General features: G+C 36.7%; 1 protein-coding gene across 1 annotated transcript in view; it reads right to left on the bottom strand.

The window, feature by feature from the left end:
• Positions 1-20,152, bottom strand: part of LOC136029706 (uncharacterized) — a gene marked incomplete in the record, with an annotated part of 113,871 nt that overhangs the window by 82,854 nt on the left and 10,865 nt on the right. Inside the window, 2 exon segments of the mRNA XM_065708209.1 lie at positions 5,822-6,025; positions 8,688-8,855. Coding sequence (XP_065564281.1) covers positions 5,822-6,025; positions 8,688-8,855 — 372 coding nt within the window.

The following is a 20,152-nucleotide window of genomic DNA, read 5'->3' as shown; positions in this document are numbered from 1 at the left end:
CAAGTTTAGACTAACCCATCAAATGTTACGAGTCTGAGAAAATTTGCCTTATTTAGAAAAAGTGGAAAATACCCCCTAAAAGTCATAGAATCTTAACGAAAACCATAAGATTCAGCGTATCAGAGAACCCTGCTGTAGAAGTTTTAAGGTCCTATCTATAAAAACGTGGAATTTGTGTTTTTTTGCCAGAAGACAGATCACGGATGCGTGTTTATTTGTTGTTTTTTTTTTCTAGAAGTGATCGTATCGACCTAGTGGTCCTAGAATGTCGCGAGCGGGCGCATTCTAATAAAAATAAGCCGCCTGAAGTTGGCGGCTTTATAAGGATTAAAAAACTCGGGGGACGCCCACCTTCTCATCACCTAGTATACATCTCAGAACACCACGTTCGCCCTGCTTGATACAGCTTCCGCTACGCTTCTTCCACTTCTGTCACACTTGCCACGCGCCACTTGTATGTGATTTCTAAAAAATGGGTGCCTCCTCGAACAAACATACTATTTTAGAAACATGCTTAAAATTAATGGGCTAGCATTTGTCCAATTCCGGGTCAATAATTCAATAATAGCTAAGAAGTAATATAATCTTTCAAACACTGCAATAGGCTAATCCTTTTGGTATTTGTCTGTTAGCCAGAACACACTCGAGAGTTTGGATCTATGAAATCAGACAATAACCGGATTATTCCTGTTTATATACGGGGAAAATTAGCTTCGGCTCAGTGAAAAACTACAATGTAGCTATATTTTGATAAATATTTAGTTTTTATTTTGATAAGGTTGGGTTACATTTTGCACGCAGCCCCACTATACTTAACCATCCGCCCCCCACCCTAACTTGCAAATATAAAGCCCTATTATATATGTATATATATATATATATATATATATATATATATATATATATATATATATATATATATATATTTTATATATATATATATATATATATATATATATATATATATATATATATATATATATATATATATATATATATATATATATCATGAAAAGATAAATCACCAATGCAACAGCACAAACACACAAAAAAAAAAAAAAAAAAAAAAAAAGAGAGAGAGACAGAAGGAGAAAAGGAAGACTGTTTTCCTAAATTAGTGATTAATATAGACCAGCACTTGAATGAGGCCTTAACCCTACTCATCCATACAATCACATAGGTCAAACAGCATAGCCATACACAATCAACCATAAGGAATAGTCCATGGACAGGCAGTCATGTCGTCAATAAGTATAAGTCGTTATTTACTAAACAATAGAAAAAATAATATAGATAAATAATTCAGAGGCAACACCCAACATAAGGGCTCATCAGGAGAATACACTGGCCTATATAGGGTTTCGCCACTTTAAATTCTCTACCCAGCACAGTGTTGTGGCTACCACAGAATATCCATGGCATCCCCGTGTCAGGTATCACCCCCAAAATACATGCCTATGAAAGAAAAAAACAGCAAATGTAAAACAACCAAGTAAAACCAAAACAAGCTTATCCTGTTAATATATCCCTCTTTTTAGCAACAATAGGTAAACTAAATATTATAAATTTTACCAAATCACAAATATTAACACATTGCAAAAAACCTGAATGAACTAAACAATTATAGAATTCATCTTTACCATGTGGCTAATTTTTAAGAAAATCCGCTCAATTAGAAACACAATTCAAAATAAATGGCGCTGCGACAACATTTCTCGAACCTCCGAAATTAGTTGAAAATTTCTTTAAGTATTTCTAGATAATATATATATATATATATATATATATATATATATATATATATATATATATATATATATATATATATATATATATATATATATATATATATATATATATATATATATATATATCACCTATCGGTTATCTAATAGACACTATAAAATTTCGACACAAGAAACTGGTCAAGTAACTTCTTTATACTGTCGATCATTGTATTTTCATCATATTTTATTTTATTTCATTAGCTTTATAATAAGTTTGGGCTATATATTTGCACATTAGGGGGGGGGGTAAAGCAAAGTATATATTAAATACTGCAATGGCTAGTTTATGCATTTAATATATGTTGTGCTTGCCCCCCCCCCCAATGTGCAAATATATAGCCCAAATTTGTTTCTAAACTATTATATATTCATCATATTTTGTTTCATTTCATTAGCATTAATTGAACCCAAGTGTCTATTATATTGTTTCAACTCCGTACCCGTGGATACAAATTCTTGAATGTGTACTGGCTAACAGATATTAATCATCCTTTTTCTTTCTTTCTTTTTTCTTTTTTTGCTGTTTAAACCGTATGACTGAAACAACCTTTATCAGTCACAACTGAGCTTTAAAACCGTGGTTATCATTTAACTTCCTGACAGGAAAACTGCTCACAAACCCACATAAATGACAACATATTTCATCTTACATAAATGACACATGTTTTAAGAGTTATTTAAGTTCAAGGCTAACTCTATTTGCAAATATTTATAGTCTAATTTAGAAGCATAGAGGAAAATTACAAGAGAAAATAGAAGTGTATAATATTCATAAAAATTAAATAAAAAAAAACTAGTTTTTTTAACTGAAAGTAAGGAGCAACATTAAAACTTAAAACGAACAGAAATTACTCCGTATATGAAATGGGTTGTCCCCTCCGCAAACCCTCGCTCTTTACGCTAAAGCTTTTAATTGTTTTAAAAAGTTGAATTGTGGCAAAGAGTCAAACTTTAGCGTAAAGAGCGAGGGATTGCGGAGGGGACAATCCATTTCATATACGGAGTAATTTCTGTTCGTTTTAAGTTTTAATGTCGCTCCTTACTTTCAGTTAAAAAAAAACAGTTTTTTTTATTTAATTTCCGAACGTTTTTGAATTAATGCATCTTTGATTTTGGCTCTCCGCACATAAAATATTAAAATGAAATTTGTATATTAATTCTTTTTTTGGCTAAATGGCTTTCTCTTAGTTTTGAACAGATAATTTTGAGAAATAAGGGGTGGGGAAGGAGGCCTAGTTGCCCTCCAGTTTTTCGGTTACTTAAAAGAGGCAACTAGAACTATTAATTTTTAACGAACGTTTTTATTAGCAAAAAATACACGTAACTTAAGAATTAACTTACGTAACAAACTTTTATATTCTTATATTTTTATTATGTATACGAGGGGGTTTGTACCCTCGTTAATACCTCAATCTTTACACTAAATCGTAAGTTTTGTCCCAATTCTTTAAGAATGACCCCTGACTCAGAAAGGCCGTAGAATAAATATTTGAAATTACTAAAAATACTTTAGCATAAAGAGCAAGGTATTTATCTCCTCCTAAATATCTCGCTCTTTATGCTATAGTATTTTTAAAACCCCTCATATGCGTAATAATCTCTGTTCGTTTTAAGTTTCAATGCTACTCCTTACTTTCAATTGAAAAAACGTTTTCATGTTTATTTTTTCATTGTTTTTTTATAGTAATGCTAGAAAATCCTGCGCCCTTTTCATTAAATTATCTTCCCCCATGACATAATCCTCCAAGAAAAGATCCTCCCACTTAGCCCCCTCTCCTCAACCCCACCCCCAAACCCAAAAAATCCCCCTGAAAACGTCTGTACACTTCCCAATAACCATTACTGCATGTAAACACTGGTCAAAGTATGTAACTTGCAGCCCCTCCCCCAGGGATTGTGGGGGAGTAAGTGATCCCTAAAGACATAGTTATTATGGTTTTTGACTATGCGGAACAAAATGGCTATCTCAAATTTTGATCCGTGACTTTGGGAAAAAATTAGCGTGGGAGGGGGCCTAGGTGCCCTCCAATTTTTTGGTGACTTAAAAAGGGCACTAGAACTTTACATTTCCGTTAGAATGAGCCTTCTTGCGACATTCTAGGACCAATTGGTCGATACGATGACCCCTGGGGAAAAGAAAAAAAAAATAAACACGCACCCCTGATTTGTCTTCTGGCAAAAAATACGAAATTCCACATTTTTGTAGATAGGAGCTTGAAATTTTTGCAATATGGTTCTCTGATACGTCGAATGTGATTATGTGATTTTCGTTAAGATTCTATGACTTTTAGGGGGTGTTTCCGCCTATTTTCTAAAATAAGGCAAATTTTCTCAGGCTCGTAACTTTTGAAGACAGAGACTAAATTTGATGAAACTTATATATTTAGAATCAGCATGAAAATCTGATTGTTTTGATGTATCTTTTAGCATCAAAATTCCGTTTTTTAGAGTTTCGTTTACTATTGAGCCGGGTCGCTCCTTACTACAGTTCTTTACCACGAACTGTTTGAAAAACTTTTGACACTAAAAAGTCATTGAAAATTGTTAACGTCAGGTTTCTCTTATTTTTAGATTTTTGAACCGTCGATTGCACTTATTAATCCTAAATATTAAGGAATTTAAGCTCAGGAACATCATTTCGGAGTAAGTTCCAAGAGATTTTTTTGTTGAAGCAAAACTGGGCTAATCTATAACCGCCCTCCTCTGGAAAAATGTTGGCTCGTCGTCCCTTCTAAGGAAAATTGTTGACGACTCTGCTTCAATCGACTCAATCTGTAGGACCAGTGACGTAATTTCGTTAAAATCCTGTAGGAGGGAGGGGGCAAATTTGGAGCTGATTTTCCCAAGTCAAGTGAAAAATGAACCATTTAGTGTCATAAAGGCACCGGTGTACTTGATAAAACAGATCTGTTTCTGTGGATACTTGAATTATGTAGGCCTATTTTTAGCATTAACAGGATTCTTGAAGACGGTGAATTTTAGCCGGAGGAGGGGCAGTTGCCCGCCTGCCCCAGAGAAAATTACATCCCTGTGTAGGACGCAAAAGAATATTCGATGCTGTGGCACCTGAAGGTCGTATTACGAATTTATAGGAAACACATGGCTTTGAGTTTTTGTGGGATTTTTTTGTTAAGATTTGAACCAGGCAAATCATTTAACTGTGTAGTTCGAAGTTTTTTTGCTTAATTTTGTATGTATTACATACAATTATGTCATTGAGTATTCGGGTTAGGGATGCTAAGCCATCTTTCGTCCTGAACCTCACCAGTCCTGCTGTTGTTGAAGCGCACCAGTTACGAGACTTTTAGAGGACAACAGCTTATGTTCAGGGAAAAAGTGTAATTTACGGCCTTAAGGAAGAATGTCGTCGAAACTAATCCATATTTGAAGTTGCTAGATCAAAAAGACGCGAAAATCAACAAAAAACATTTTTCATCTCTCAAGCCCACCACATACAGAAACTGTATTTCACAAAGAGGAGGAAATCTTACAGCTAGTCAAAATACCAAAGCTTGACTAAATTACACAAAAATTACAATACAATATGGAAAATGTAAACAAACTATGAGACTTTGGGGGAGGGGCACCCGCGAACCCAATTGCGCTACTATTGTTTATTATGCTAATTTTTACGATCCATAATTGCACAAACGCAATAGGAACGATGCAAAAGTGTAGCTAGGCAAAATCAGTTAACAAAACAATGGCCATTACCGGTCTAATGCTACAACGCGGTGGGGCCACTCTAGCCAATTGGATGGCGCACTAGATTTGCAATCCTATGTCCTTCCAGACCTGGGTTCGACAAAAATTACAACGATGTAGTGATAGTGAATGTTGATGTCAACACGCTCCATAATAATTTTTGAGACTTGCTTACGATCTGAAATCATACTGAGTAATGTCTTGCCTTAGAAGCATAAAAATGGAATAATCATCGAGTTTTAGAAACGATGTGAAGCTATCGTGAAGCTTTTTCTATGAACAAAAACCTGATGCATCCTAGATGTGTGTATTGATCAAAGTAAACTTACTTTTACAATCTAGCTGTTCCAATGCCCGGGCTCTTGTTCCGGCCATTTCAAAGCCAGAATCGTCGACGCACCAACAGACTGTATCATTGCACTGAACTGGTTCAAACTTTCCTTCTGGTAAACAGCGAGGAGGGGCAAGGGTATCAACATCAAGACCCAGTGCTCGAGCTCTTTTCTGGAATTCAACTTGGATTCTCTGACAGGCTGTAAAAAGCAATAATAGTGTCAAACTTTTCACACAGAAACCTAGATATTGGAGGTTGTGACTAGATTAGGAGATTAGGACTAGATTAGGAGGTTGTGACTAGAATCTACTTTAGAGAAACCAAGTAATATATCTGCACAAGCATGATCCGCAAAATCTAGAAGCTACATATCCATTCGTCTTAACCTCCATTTCAGCTTTGATAATTATTTTTGCTGTTCTAATGGAAATTGTTAGTAATTGAAACTAACAATAGCGTTACTCTGAGTTAATAAAAACTGTTAGTTTTTAGGGAATTGTTAGGAAATTGTTTGGGAATTTCCTCGGTATTAGTAAAATCTCATTGTGAATGGGCCTTTAGCTATTGAGTAGCAACGAGGAGAAGCTTTCGGGTATTATTTCTGTTTTAAAGCTGACCTATTATATATCTTTGGGTAGTTTAAGTGCATCCTAAAAATTCTTGGCTAATTCGACAGCTTGGCGATCTTGAACCCCGGAAACAGTTTTTCAAAGTCCAAACAAATGCATAAATTCAAGAAAAATTTCAGTAGATTTTTGTATCTTATGCTTATTATTCAGAAACAATGATAATACCCCGACTTTTCTTCGAAACTGGTTTTACAATCCATTAGTTTTTACGATAAAAGGTCCTTTCTGGTCCTTCATTTGATTCCAAGAAACGATATAACTGTTGTCTTGTTTTTTGTTTTACTTTTAATTAAAAACTTATTTACATTTTCAATCAAGTGGTTCATGGATATTGCTGATTCATTAAGAGGAACCCTCATCAATGGTAACCGGAATTCGAAAACAAATTATTTAAATTACATATGCACCAAAAGAATTTAATTTTATACTGATTCAAAATGTTTGTTACTTATAGAGACCCCCCCTCCCCCTCAGGGATACTAGTATAGATATAAGGGCCTTAGGATATTAGGAGCAATAACATATCTAGGAGAGGAGACAGGGGGAATGCAAATCAGCTTTTGAGGCGAAGGTCAATGGATCTTTTTGTTGGATGGGTAGGCTCTAAAGGCTTAAATTGTTTTTCAGGCATAACGTTTTTCAATTTTCCGCGATATGTATTTTAGATACATCTTAAGAGGTAGGGTAGATATCTCCCTTACTTACCCTGTATTCTAAGAATACATATAGGCTAAGTGTTAAGAATGGACTCTAATGGAAAAAAATTGATAGCTGATGAACACTTTCATACCAAGATCTTTTGGAAGACCCCCTCCCTTCCATATAGATCAACAGAGGTTTTTCAGGACCCCCCCCCTTCTGAAGTTTAATTTTAAGTGTGTACTTTTTTCATAGGGTAATTGTGGTGCACCAATCATCGTAAAAGAAAACACAAAATCACATTAAAGACAAAATACTAATTGCTAGCTTTCGAACTAGCAAAAAATACACCTCAGTAAAGTGCTGTTTTGCGACAGTTTGTGCAGAAGATAAAAAAAAATTGGCACGAACACTCATAACAAGCAAATTATTTGAAAGAAATTATTTTAAAAGAAATTTGATGTAAGTTATCGAAAGCCCTTTGGGTCTCCAAATCTACCAGTCTCCAAAAGTACATTCCTAAGCGGCATTGCGCTTTGTTAAAATAAATTAAAACTACATTGAATATTAGCGTGTCTGTACCAGGGGCGGATCTAGAGAAAAATCTTGGGGGAAGTCCAATGTGACAAGGGTGCCAATAAGAAAAATCTTGGGGGGATGAGAGGCAATGTGACAAAGGTGCCAATAATTGACCAAATTGACAAATTTATTCTAAAAAAGAGTAAAAAAAAAGACGAAATAAGGAAAGAGTGTGCCAGAAAAATCTTGGGGGGGTCCCCCTGGATCCACCCCTGCTCTGCAGCCCTCCTACGCTTTTTAAGCAAACTTTCAAATCTTTATCACAATTTTTCGTGAATATATTTTACTCAGAATCAATTTACCAAGTAAATTATTCAGTTCATTAACACCAAGCTGAAATGTAGCACAAACTAGAGCGATCTCGTCCATTTTCTGTATAACATTGCAGAATTGTATACCGATTCCAAGTTGTGGTAAGTTGATTGTTCTGTAAGGGACAGAGATGCTTTATACCTCAAATGGTAGGCAAGACACTACGGGAAATTGCCGTTCATCACCTCAGTGACTGATGCCTCTGGGGCCTTCCTAGCTGTAACTTGCCTAAGTGACGACTATATGGAGGTACAGGGGTTGGGGGAAGATCTACTGGTCTAAAGAAAATATCGAACATATTGTGTTTGATACGACGTCACCAGCTGTCTTCTACAAGTGCATCGGATCACTTTCTTGTGATTAGTTTTCTCTCTTTAAATCTCCAGCTGGCAAAGAGACAGGACGAACATATATGCACACAGCTAGGTCAGATATACTGAAGAAGGAAACGCCAAGAAAAAAATACTTAAAAACACGTCTGTTTGGTGCTGTTTACTTACCTGGAACGATTTCCATAATAAGTTATTTCCATCCAAGCTATGCGGTGATCCGTTCAAGCAGGGATAGGGTAAATGCATAAAAACTAGTGATTACATGGGGTAAAGAAACTGCGGCAAAATGAATCCTCATAACAAACCTGTTGCCGTAAAACATAGTACAGTAAAGAGCATGAAAGAGAGATGTAAGTTCAAAGAAACTTACTAGACAGATCTGGAAGAACGCAAGCTTTTTTGCAGCCAGTTGAACAACATTTAGCTGCGCCCTCGCAGTCAACATCAGTAGCACATTCGTCTAACAAATTGTCGACACATTGACTAATTTCGATCAATCCTTTGCTGGGGCATCGACCCAACTTTTCTTCAACATTAGCTGAAATAAAAAATCAGTCTATGATATCTGATATCGTCATCTGGTCTCGTTTCTTTTTCTTTACTCCAGCGGCCAAGCCCTAAAAAACTTTCAGGACACATTCTAGCGAACTTAGAAAAAAATCGTAAGAGCAATAGAGTTTTGGCAATTTTGAAAATGTTTATTCTTCGATGGTTTTGATGTTTTGTATATAACAGTTTTAAGCTTAAATGTTCACATCTGTGGAAACTGTAATATAATTATGGCACTTGGTATTAACCAAGTGACATATAGCGATCGCAAATTCTGTGTCTGTCCAGGTTTTGCTAGTTTAGGCACTTCCAGATAAGCTAGGACTATGAAATTTGGCAGGCGTATCAGGGACCAGACCATATTAAATTAGAAAAAGCTGGCCCCGATTCAATCATCTGGGGAGAGTGGGGGGACGGTTAATTCGGAAAAATTAGAAAAAAGAGGTATTTTTCACTTACGAACAGGTGATCGGATCTTAATGAAATTTAATATTTAGAAGGATATTGTGTCTCAGATGTCTTATTTTAAGTCCCGACAGGATCCGGTGACATCGGGGGGAGTTGGAGGGGGAAACCTAAAATCTTGGAAAACGCTTAGAGTGGACAGATCGGAATGAAACTTGGTGGGAAAAATAAGCACAAGTCCTAGATACGTGCTTGACATAACCGGAGTGGATCCGCTCTCTTTGGGGGAAATAAAGGGGGGGGGGGGTTATTTGGAAAAATTAGAAACAATAACGGGGGGTAGTAACGGATCCACTGTCCGTTGGGGCGTTGGGGCGGGGGGAACCGGAAATCTTGGAAAAGGCTTAGAGTGGAGAGATGAGGATGAAACTTGGTGGGAAGAATAAGCACAAGTCCAAGATACGTGACTGACATAACCAAACCAGATCCGCTCTCTTTGGGCGATTTGGGGGGGGAGTAATTTGGAAAAGTTAGAAAAAAGCAGGTATTTGTAACTTACGAACAGGAGATCAGACCTTAATGAAATTTGATATTTTGAAGGATCTTGTGCTTCAGAGCTCTTATTCTAAATCCCGACCAGATCCGATGACATTGGGGGGAGTTAGATGGGAAACCGGAAATCTTGGAAAACATGAAAATTGAGGTATCTTTACTTTACGAATGGGATATTGGATCTTAATGAAACTTGATATATAGAAAGATTTTATGTCTCAGATGCTCCACTTTCAACTTAAATTGGATCCGGGGACACAGGGGGCTGGAGGGGGGAACAGAAATCTTGGAAAACGCTTAGAGTGGAGAGACCGGGATGAAACTTGATGGGAAGAATAAGCACAAGTTCTAGATACTTGATTGTCATAATTGGAATGGATCCGCTCTCTTTGGGAGAGTTGGGGGGTTTAATTCGGAAAATTAGGACAATTGTGGTATTTTAACTTAAGAAAGGGTGACCAGATCTTAATGGAATTTGATATTTAGAAGGAACTCATGTCTCAGAGCTCTTATTTCAACCAGATCTGGTGACGTTGGGGGGAGTTGGAGTGGGAACCGGAAATCTTGGAAAACTCTTAGAGTGGAGAGATCGGGATGAAACTTGGGGGGTAGAATAAGCAAATATCGCAGATACGTGATTGACGTAACCGGACTGGATCCCCTCTCTTTGGGGAATTAGGAGAGAGGTCAGTCCTTTGGAGTTTGGTGCTTCTGGACGTGCTAGGACGATGAAAATTGGTAGATGTATCAGGAACCTTCACAAATTGACCTGACAAAGTGTTTTTCCCGATTCGACCATCTGGGGTATTGAAGGGGGAGGACAAATTAGAAAAAACTGAGGTATTTTTAACTTGCGAGTGGGTGATCAGATCTTAATGAATTTTGATATTTAGAAGGACCTCGTGCCTCAGACCTCTTATTTTAAATCCCAGCCGGCTTTAAGCCTCTGATTTTCCTTTTAAATCAATCTATTGATTCTTAGAATTTTGCTAGAGCTCATGCCATATGATCTCTTGGCTCGTCCGGCCTCGTCACAAGTGCCATATGAGCTCTTAGCTCTTGTTTTTCTAAAAATTCTCTTAGGGTGTCTTAAAACATTGTTTGAAGGTTTAGTACTATTCTATTGCCTGTGTTCAAATATAGGTAGACGTAAATCGTTTAGATGACATATATTTGAAGCCCATTAGTTATATTTCTGTAAAGCGCCACAATATGAATTGATTCCTATTCGCCCCTTTTCCACACCATCGTCACTGATTTACGGTTTCATAATTCATGTAGCCAAGAACTAAACGATAATTCATGTAGCGTTTAAAAATAAGAAACCGAACTTTCTTTGAAGAAAAGGGGCACTTGTCAATAATATCGACCACACCCAAAAAGTGAAGTTAAGTTTCATAATGAAATATACCAAAACTTGATGAAAATATAGCATCTCAGAAACAAAATTATGGAAACTACAACAGAAAATTATGGAAAGCAGGCCGTCAAGAACGCATTATATTAAATACCTAACCTAATTAACTATACACATTAAATATTTAATTAAAATATACGTGTGCGTAGTAGTTCATCTCACTGAGACTTAAGCTAATTATCTCCGAATGCTGACGGAGAAACCGGTTTTACTCAGATCAAATAGATCAAACTTCTTGAATGTAGGTAATATACTTGTCAATATAATTGACAAGTTCCGAAAAATGAACTTTCTTTTAATTATTTCCTGCATACTGAATATTCAATCGGAAAATTTTGCAATTGCCTATGATAGTGCTATGCAGGGGCACCGTTTCGGAGGGGGAGGATGCCCCCCAAAAAAATAGAAAAAAGACCTATTATATAGCCCATGCCCCTTGACCCCTCTTACCCCTCTCCAGTAAAAATGCTAGAGCTACCCCCTGGTGCTGTGTAAGGTTAATACCCTCTTCTGGAACTGCAGAATTGTAAAAGAAAATATTTTAAACTTAGATAGCCTACCTTATGACTTTAAAACTATATTCAACTATTCCAGGTCATTCCAAAGATTTTGCCCTTCCCTGCTTCAAAGTCAGCACATTAGCAAAATGCCTTCCTTGCATCATATTTGTGTCTGGCCTCATCTTATGGAAGAGGTGTTCATAGAAACTCTAGGAGCTCACTCGATTGGAAATTGATGGTTCCAGCACGCTTCTGCTGGTCCAAATTTATTAGAAGGCAAACCATGCCACTTCTTCCCACACCCCCCCCCCCTCCTAGGACATCACATCAAAAACGATTTTTCTAATAATATTCGAAAGGTTCAATAAACATGCATCTAGGGTTGATATAGCCCGCACAGTTTAAGGGGCAAGCACCCTAAATTAGTGAAATTGCTCAATGTTTATACATAAGTTTTATAGTGGAAAAAGGACCAATGTTTTTTCTTTATGCTTTGTTAGCTTGCAACTTCCAGGTATCGTTACATAGACTCAGGTGACCACATACATTGTTGGAGAGAGGAGGGTGTTAGAGGGCCCGAAAAGCTTTTTGTCTCTAGTAGGTTTGAAGCTTACGGCTGTAGGAGGTCCTTTACCTCTTTAGAATGACAATCCTTTGAAGTATTTATATTTAGCTTAAACCACAGAACTATGGGCTATGCAAAAATGTGTTTTAATGACAGGGCTCAATAATAACTGTTTTATAATAACATTTTGACTGCCACAGTTGATGCTCAGAGAATACTTTGTGGTTAATGTTAAACAAACCCGAGCTGATCACTGCTGGAAATCTGAGCCTGACATAGAAACCCAAATATTCAATAATCCTATGGCGGAACGCCGAAGTAGGTAATTATAAAAATGGAAGACAAAACGTCATATCCTGTAAATGATCACATATTATGGAATACCATAAAATCCGGGAATTCATTCAGACATGCAAGTAGCATTGTAGTTGACCTAAATATGGGTTGGTTCGTGACGCAACCACCAGTTTTCATTTTCTTTTTACACCTGCAAAAACCGGTTAATTTTCATCAACGGAAAAACTTTCAGCTGATATTGGAATTCACTTTCAGTTACTAGCTGCTGTAGCTTAAATTACTTCCAAATTTATTACCTAATAGTAACAAAACAAATAAGACATGTTTTCGGTAAAACATGACCAACCTCAACTTAATGCTTGTAATAAGATATAAAAAGTGCTATATCACAATTACCAATATAGCCCGTTGGTTTTTAGACCCCTTGTGCTAGCTTATTGTTATAAAAAAAAAAGTAAAAACATTCTTATTCAAGAAGCTAGGAATATAATTGCTAGGAGGTAATTCTATTTATATTTTGAAAATTGTCCTCTGTTGGTAGAAAGGAAATTTCGGTGCCCCAGTGCTCTGTTTGACGCGTCGGACTGACGATATTATCACACAAAGCGCAATAGCGCTGCCTAATTAAAGAGCGATGTGGGCACAATCTATTATTGTTTTTTTTTTGTTTTTTTTTTTACCAGGGCACTTCGCACCGAAGGAGTTGTCGTAGAAACTTTGAAAAGGGCTCTTTCGATTAGAAATTGAAAGGCATAGTGCCCTTTTTAATAGTCGAAAGTAATTGGAGGGCAACTAACACCCCTCTCATGCCCAATACTTCCCCAAACATATCCAATCAAAATTTTGAGATTGACATTCTATTCGCCGTAGTTGAAAGATCAGAAAATTATGTATTTGAGGATGACAACCCCCCTACAGCCCTCAGGACAAGGTTTTAAGTTATGCCCTGGGGCATATAAGGTTTATATAGAAAGGGTGATCGCATAAAATTCGGAGGGGGCTTGTTGGATTGCTAATTAGAAGTTTTAGTGCCTTTTTTGAGATTCAGAATGATGGGAGGGTGGATACCCCCCACACACCTCGTATTTTCCCGAAATGCATCTGATAGAAATTTTGGGATGGCTATTTGTTGTCGTAGAAGCTTCGAAAAGGGCTCATTCGATTGGAAATTGAAAGGGCTAGCGCCCTTTTTAAAAGTTGCAACTGATTAGAAGGCAACTAACTCCTCTGCCACGCCCACCATTTCCCCAAACACATCCAATCAAATTTTAGAGGTAGCCATTTTGTTCAACGTAGTTGAAAGGTCCGGAAATCATGTCTTTGAGGATGATACCCCTCCACAGCCCTCCCTACATTTTATTTCCACAAATGCATCTGATACTAATTTTTAGATAGCCATTTGTTCAAAAATAGTCCAAAGATCATATAATAAGCCCTTTGGGTAAACAGAATCTCCCAGAGTCTGAGGGGTAAGGGTTATAAGTTATGCCCCAGGGGCATTACAGGTTTTTAAGGAAGGGGTGGTCGTGTAAACCTTCGAAGAGGCTCATTTGATTAAAAATTTATAGTTTTAGTTCCCTTTTAAAAGTCAAATATGATGGAGAGCAACCAGTCCCCCTCCTTGACATCCTCTTTTCCCAAAATACATTTAATTGAAATTGTGAGATAGTCAATTTTTTACCAATAGTCCAAAAATCATATAGCAATGTCTTTAGGGTGGACACAATCCCCCAGAGACCATGGGCAAGGGCGGTAAGTTATGCCCAGGATAGGCAAGGTTTTTATGGAACAGTTGGTCGTATAAACTTTGGATCGGATGGAGCTCATTTGATTGGAAGTCGGAAGTTTTAGTGCCCTTTTTAAGAGTCAAAAATTAATGGAGGAACGTTAGCCCCCCCCCCGCCAAGTCGATCATTCCCAGAAACGTATCGTGTCAAAATTTCAAGAGAGTTATTTTGTTCAGCATTGTTGAGGGGTCCAGTACTGGGGATGTCAACATCCCCCAGTCCTCAAAACAAGTGCTATAAGTTAGGCTATTCGTTAATTGGTTCCACATAGTATATGTTATTGAGAAAGGTATGCACGTTTGAACTTTACTTTCCAAGAAGACGAAGGGCATTCAGGTGAGCATTTCAAAGAATGTTGAGGGGAATGTTGATCTAAATCAAAACACGCTATGTGTATACGGATTGTCAAAAGGGGACAACACAGGAATAACTGAGTATTTTAATTTGGAAAATTCAGGAAATGATAAGGGAGATGATCAAAAAGGCAATATTTGCATGCTATCAATACTACTACAAATACCGCGACTACCACTACTACACTACCATACTTACAGCATTAAGGAGAAATTTGAACTAAATCAAAAGTCGCTACGTGCATGCACATTGTCAAAATAGCGTATCTCAGGAATTTATTTGGGTATTAAGTTGAAACTTTCAGAGAATACTTAAAGGGGAAGATCACATCACCAAATGGCAATATGTGCACTCTACTGCCAATGCTAGCGTTACTGCTACATTTCATGCTACTACTACTACCACTTCTATTGCAACTACTTTTATGGTTAAGAGCATTGAGATGAAAATTTTAAGAAATATATAAACATACAGGTTACCAGAAGGACATACAAACAATGTCATAGCAATGGCTGATTGTATTGAAGTTTGATAAGTTGAAACTTCCATGACTTGATGAGAGGGATGCTCAACTGATCAAAAGGCAATAGACTAATACTACGGCTGTTAGTAATACTACCACTATTCAATATTATTACTAGGAATATCAATACTACTACTGTGACTACTATTACAACTATGCCTAAAGGCATGAAGGTAACATTTACAAGAAATTTTGAGGAAGGAAAATGAACTGAATCAGAACACGCCCTCTGTATACAATTTGTCAAAAGGGTGTAGCAGCAATATCTTATGATCAGTTTTGTGTGTGAAGTTGATCAGGGCTTGCTGTGAAGGCCGTTGACCTGACCTAAAGAAAATATTTGCATCCTAATGCTATTCCTTCTACTCATACTACTGCTACCGTTACTATTATTACTACCTCTATTACTGCTACTGCCATTGAAGCTTAGGCTACTAAAATTAATTCTTAAGCCGGTACTACTACTAACGCTATTAAAACTCAGTATATTAAGGTGATAAATTTGGGATATATAGGAAACCGATATGAAACTGATAGGGATATATTGGAAAACTGTAAGGAACTAAATCGAAACACACTATGCCAACACAGGTTGTCAAGTGGACGCATCAGAAATACTTCAGGAATTTTTAATGATATACAATAAGCCAAAACTTTCAGCGTGTGTTGAAAGGGATATTGAAGAATTCAAAGGTGATATGAAAATACTGCCGCTAATGCTGCAACAACTATTGCTACTGCGCAAGCTAAGGGTATTAAGGTGAAGCTTTTAAGGAATATATAAGCGGGTATGGAACTAAATGAAAAAAAAAAACTATGAGCATGTGGACTTTCAAAAAGGTGACAAAGCAATATCTGAAGAACAGCTTATACTACTAATTTAGACCTCTAAGGGTAAGTTGTGGGGGATCTTGAACTAGCCAGAAGGCACTATTTGCATACTTTTAATACTATTAATACAGTTAATGTAACTAATGAAGTTAAACGTATTAAGATGAAACTTTTAGGTAACGTTTAGGAGTTTCAATTAAAGGAAAAACTGTATGCATGCGGGTTTTCAAAAGGACATATAAACAATATCATAGGCAGTGCCACTCTATAATAGCTAGAAATATCAATGAAACTTTTAAAGGAGCTAATTCAATTCAAAATTAAAAGTTCTGGTGGCTTTTTTAAGAGTAACAAGAGATTGGAGGGCAAGGAGTCCTTCTCTCAAGTCGCTCTCAGAGTCCTTCAAGTCTCTCAAGTCCTTCTCAGAGGCGCCATTTGGGGGGGGGGGGGGGGTCAGGGGGGGGGGCAAATGCCTACCCCAGATTTTCCAGGGGGCCCAAGCTTCCACCACAAAGGGCCCTTTGCCGGCCATAATAATCAATTACGTCCAACATAATCCATTCTGTTCAATTGATTTGAAATTACTGCACGCCTATTAACCAAAGAGCGTAATTACTTGACGACCCTTGGGGTAATTACGCAATTTGCTATTAATTATTGTAAACTTTGAAAGTAGGTAATATACATAATAAAATTCTCGAGTTCTGTCAAATGCCCATTTCCTAGATGATTACGCGGCACGAAGTGAGTCGGGGGGCCCAAGATGGAGTTTATGCCCACCCCAAGATTTGGTCCAAATGGCGCCTCTGAAGTAAGTAATTAAGACGGCACTAAACCCTTAAGGTCCAAACCGGCGGTGCTGATCTCCGTTTCATGGCCCTTCAGTCAGGAAGTGCAATGGGGGGCTGGGGGCCAACCATCCTGTGCTTTCACACACCCTTCCTGCTTACCTTACCCAGATTACTCCAGGTACCCATTCAGAGCTGGGCCGACTCTGGCTGAGCTTACAGAGTCACGCCACTGACCCCCCTCCCAAACTAAATAACTGGTAACAACCGGGATTGAACCCGTGCCCCTTGGACACAGAATTCCCACGCCAGCGCGCCAACCACTCAGCCAGAAGGGAGTGGAAAATGCTGCACAAAAGGGGGATGGCATTCCTGGCATGATTTTCAAAAGGTCAGAAACTAATAAAAAAAAAAAATTTTTGAACTAAAAGTAAAGAACAACATAAAAACATAAAACGAAAAAAAAATTATTCTACATATGAGGGGGCTTACCCCTTCCTCAACACTCGCTCTTTATGCTTAAGTTCAACTTTGTCTTTTTATCATTAAGGAAAGACTACTCAAACACGAGAATCATTGATTTCTAAGATGATTTTATAGCCAATTTTATATATTGGGCTATAAGAGATGCTCCAACGTCAATTTGTTGCAATATATGTCATCCAGATGAATTGCAGTATCCTAATTCAATATATTTTAAACAAAATATGGATTTATTTGCATTTGCTGATGATGATACGCTTGTTTGTACAGGCCGGAATCAAACAAATTTGGTAATAAAGCTTCAAATACTAATGGAAAGAGCTTATGAGTGGTTTGAGGCAAATTGTCTCGCTCTAAATGTTACCAAGTCTCAATTTTTGTTTTTGTTTTTCAGAATTGGCTTGCAATTTCCTGGTTTGAATATTATTCCAAGTTCTAAAGGTATTGCTTCTAGATCACAAAATAGGTTTGTTAGGATTCTAGGAGTCCTTGTCGATGAGAATCTTTCGTCTAAGAACCATGTTAACCTTCTCCGATTAAAAATGTCAAGAAACCATAAGTAAGCTAAGGAATATTTTTCCTGGATGTATTTTAAAGCTTCTTTATAAATCTCTCATACAGCCGTACATAAATTACTGTTCAATTACTTGAATGAGTACTTTCCCATCCCTATTAAAACCACTTTCTCTTCTTTATGAAAAGGCCCGTCAGTTAGTTTCAGATACGAATAGTACATCAACAAATTCCTATATACACATGTAGTACTCGTTCAGAACTCCCTGCCGAAGAATATCAGCTTGCCCCTCTATCGGGGTCTTCAAAAGATTAATGTATAAATATATGTAATAATAGTAATATATATATATATATATATATGTACCAGTTCAATTGAGCGTAAATAAAAAAAAGGTTTGAAATAACTATTTGCATTTTTCTGTTTTTCTGTTTTGTTATATTTTTTTCCTTATCTTGTATTATGAATATTGATAGATATGATTGTTATGTTTTTCCCTACGTTCACAGGCCATGGAGCCTTTTGTGGGGGTATTAAAAGAGATGCATGCATTGATTATTTGATATTAATAAATTTGAAGTTGAAGTTGAAAGTATTTGTAAAGAACTTTAAGACATAGGCTAAGCGCAAAGAGGCTGAGGAAGGGGCAGCCGTAGTCATACATAAAACAATTTCTGTTCGTTTCAAGTTTTAATGTTAATCTTTGCTTTCAATTGAAAGGACTTCATTTATTTATTTTTTTTATTTTACTCAAGATAAAATCCTCAGACAGACAATTATTTTAAGATATAGAGGATTCCTCGTACATTTGAGTGCAGATTTGATTCTCATCAAACATTGGTGCTTTAGAGGAATCAAATTATCTTTCAAAGACGGGAATAATTTATACTTTAAAGAAGTAAACGGACGCTACATAAGAATTTACATTGCGGTAAGTAATATTTGAATTTAACGGAACACAGATTTCCGACAAACAAGCTGGAAACCCAAACGAAATAAAAAATTAGATGTTGCAATTTTCTTCTCACCTTTGCACAAGGGTTTATTTCATCTGAAAAAAAAAAAATACTGAACAGTTACCTGCTCCGAAAACTCGAATGCATAACAAAACTCTCAACTAAAATCAAGCGACAAGCGAATAGAATCTTTAACGGTACTTCCGCATTAGCCAGTACACAAAATCTAAGAACAACGGTTTCATAGCCTCAAAGACAAATGACAGGAAACAGAATGGCTACCTCCGTATTATATGGTACACACTCGAGAAGTCAAGTTTGGTGAATGCTAATGAAATAAAACAAAATATGATGAAAATATAATACTTTAGTAACAAAATTATGAAAACTACGACAAACAATTATGGTAGGGGGGCCGCACATAATGCATTATATTAAATACCTAACCTAAACTAATCGAAATACCAGCTAAATATTTAATCAAAATATAGCTACAATGTAGTTTTCCACCGAGCCGAAGGTAATTGTCTGGTATAAAGATCGTGAAAGCCGGTTATTGTCTCATATTCGCGATCCAGATTCTCGAGTGTGTGCCATATAATATGAAAGTACTACAGAATGCATTGGACTTGAATAAATTGGGCTATAGATGGGGGGGGTATTATGTTAACTAAAGTATTATATTTTCATCATATTTTGGTATATTTCATTAGGACTAACCTAACTTCACTTCTCTAATGTTTACTGTCTAATATGGATGCACCTTTTTACCATCCCTCAGACATTGGTCAATTCTTTCTGAAAGCTTGCCTGATGGGTCTTGGGATGGTTGTTGGAGAGTCCCATCTCTCATCCCCCTCTGTACAGGCGTGGTACATAACTAAACTAAAATCAGTTATTCAATTTATGTAGGCATTAAACCCCGAAGCGTTTGTTTCCGACAAGATCAGCCATAACTATAAAGGAAATGTGTCGTTTTGTGTATTTTTGCTAAAGCCGCAACAACCGTTAGTTAGCCCTTCTTTTGGGTATAGGTCATAAGAAAATAAAGCAGAATTTTATTGTCATGTCATTATTGTGGGTGTCTTACAGCAAAAGATACAATCTGACTTTCATATTCCTGTTGAAAAACTCGAGAAAATACGGTAATATTTATCAAATAGATATTCAATTTAAACAGTTAAAATGAAAGTACTTGTAGAATTCTCATATTTCTTTGATTTTACTTTCTGCATCGTTTCCCGTTAGAATATACCCAGTAAAATAATTACGTGAGTTAAAAGTGCTCTTCAGACCTTTTGACTAATTATACTG

Source organism: Artemia franciscana, chromosome 7 (genome assembly GCF_032884065.1).
Source record: "Artemia franciscana chromosome 7, ASM3288406v1, whole genome shotgun sequence".
Classification (NCBI taxonomy): domain Eukaryota; kingdom Metazoa; phylum Arthropoda; class Branchiopoda; order Anostraca; family Artemiidae; genus Artemia; species Artemia franciscana.
This window is presented reverse-complemented; position numbering and strand designations above follow the sequence as displayed.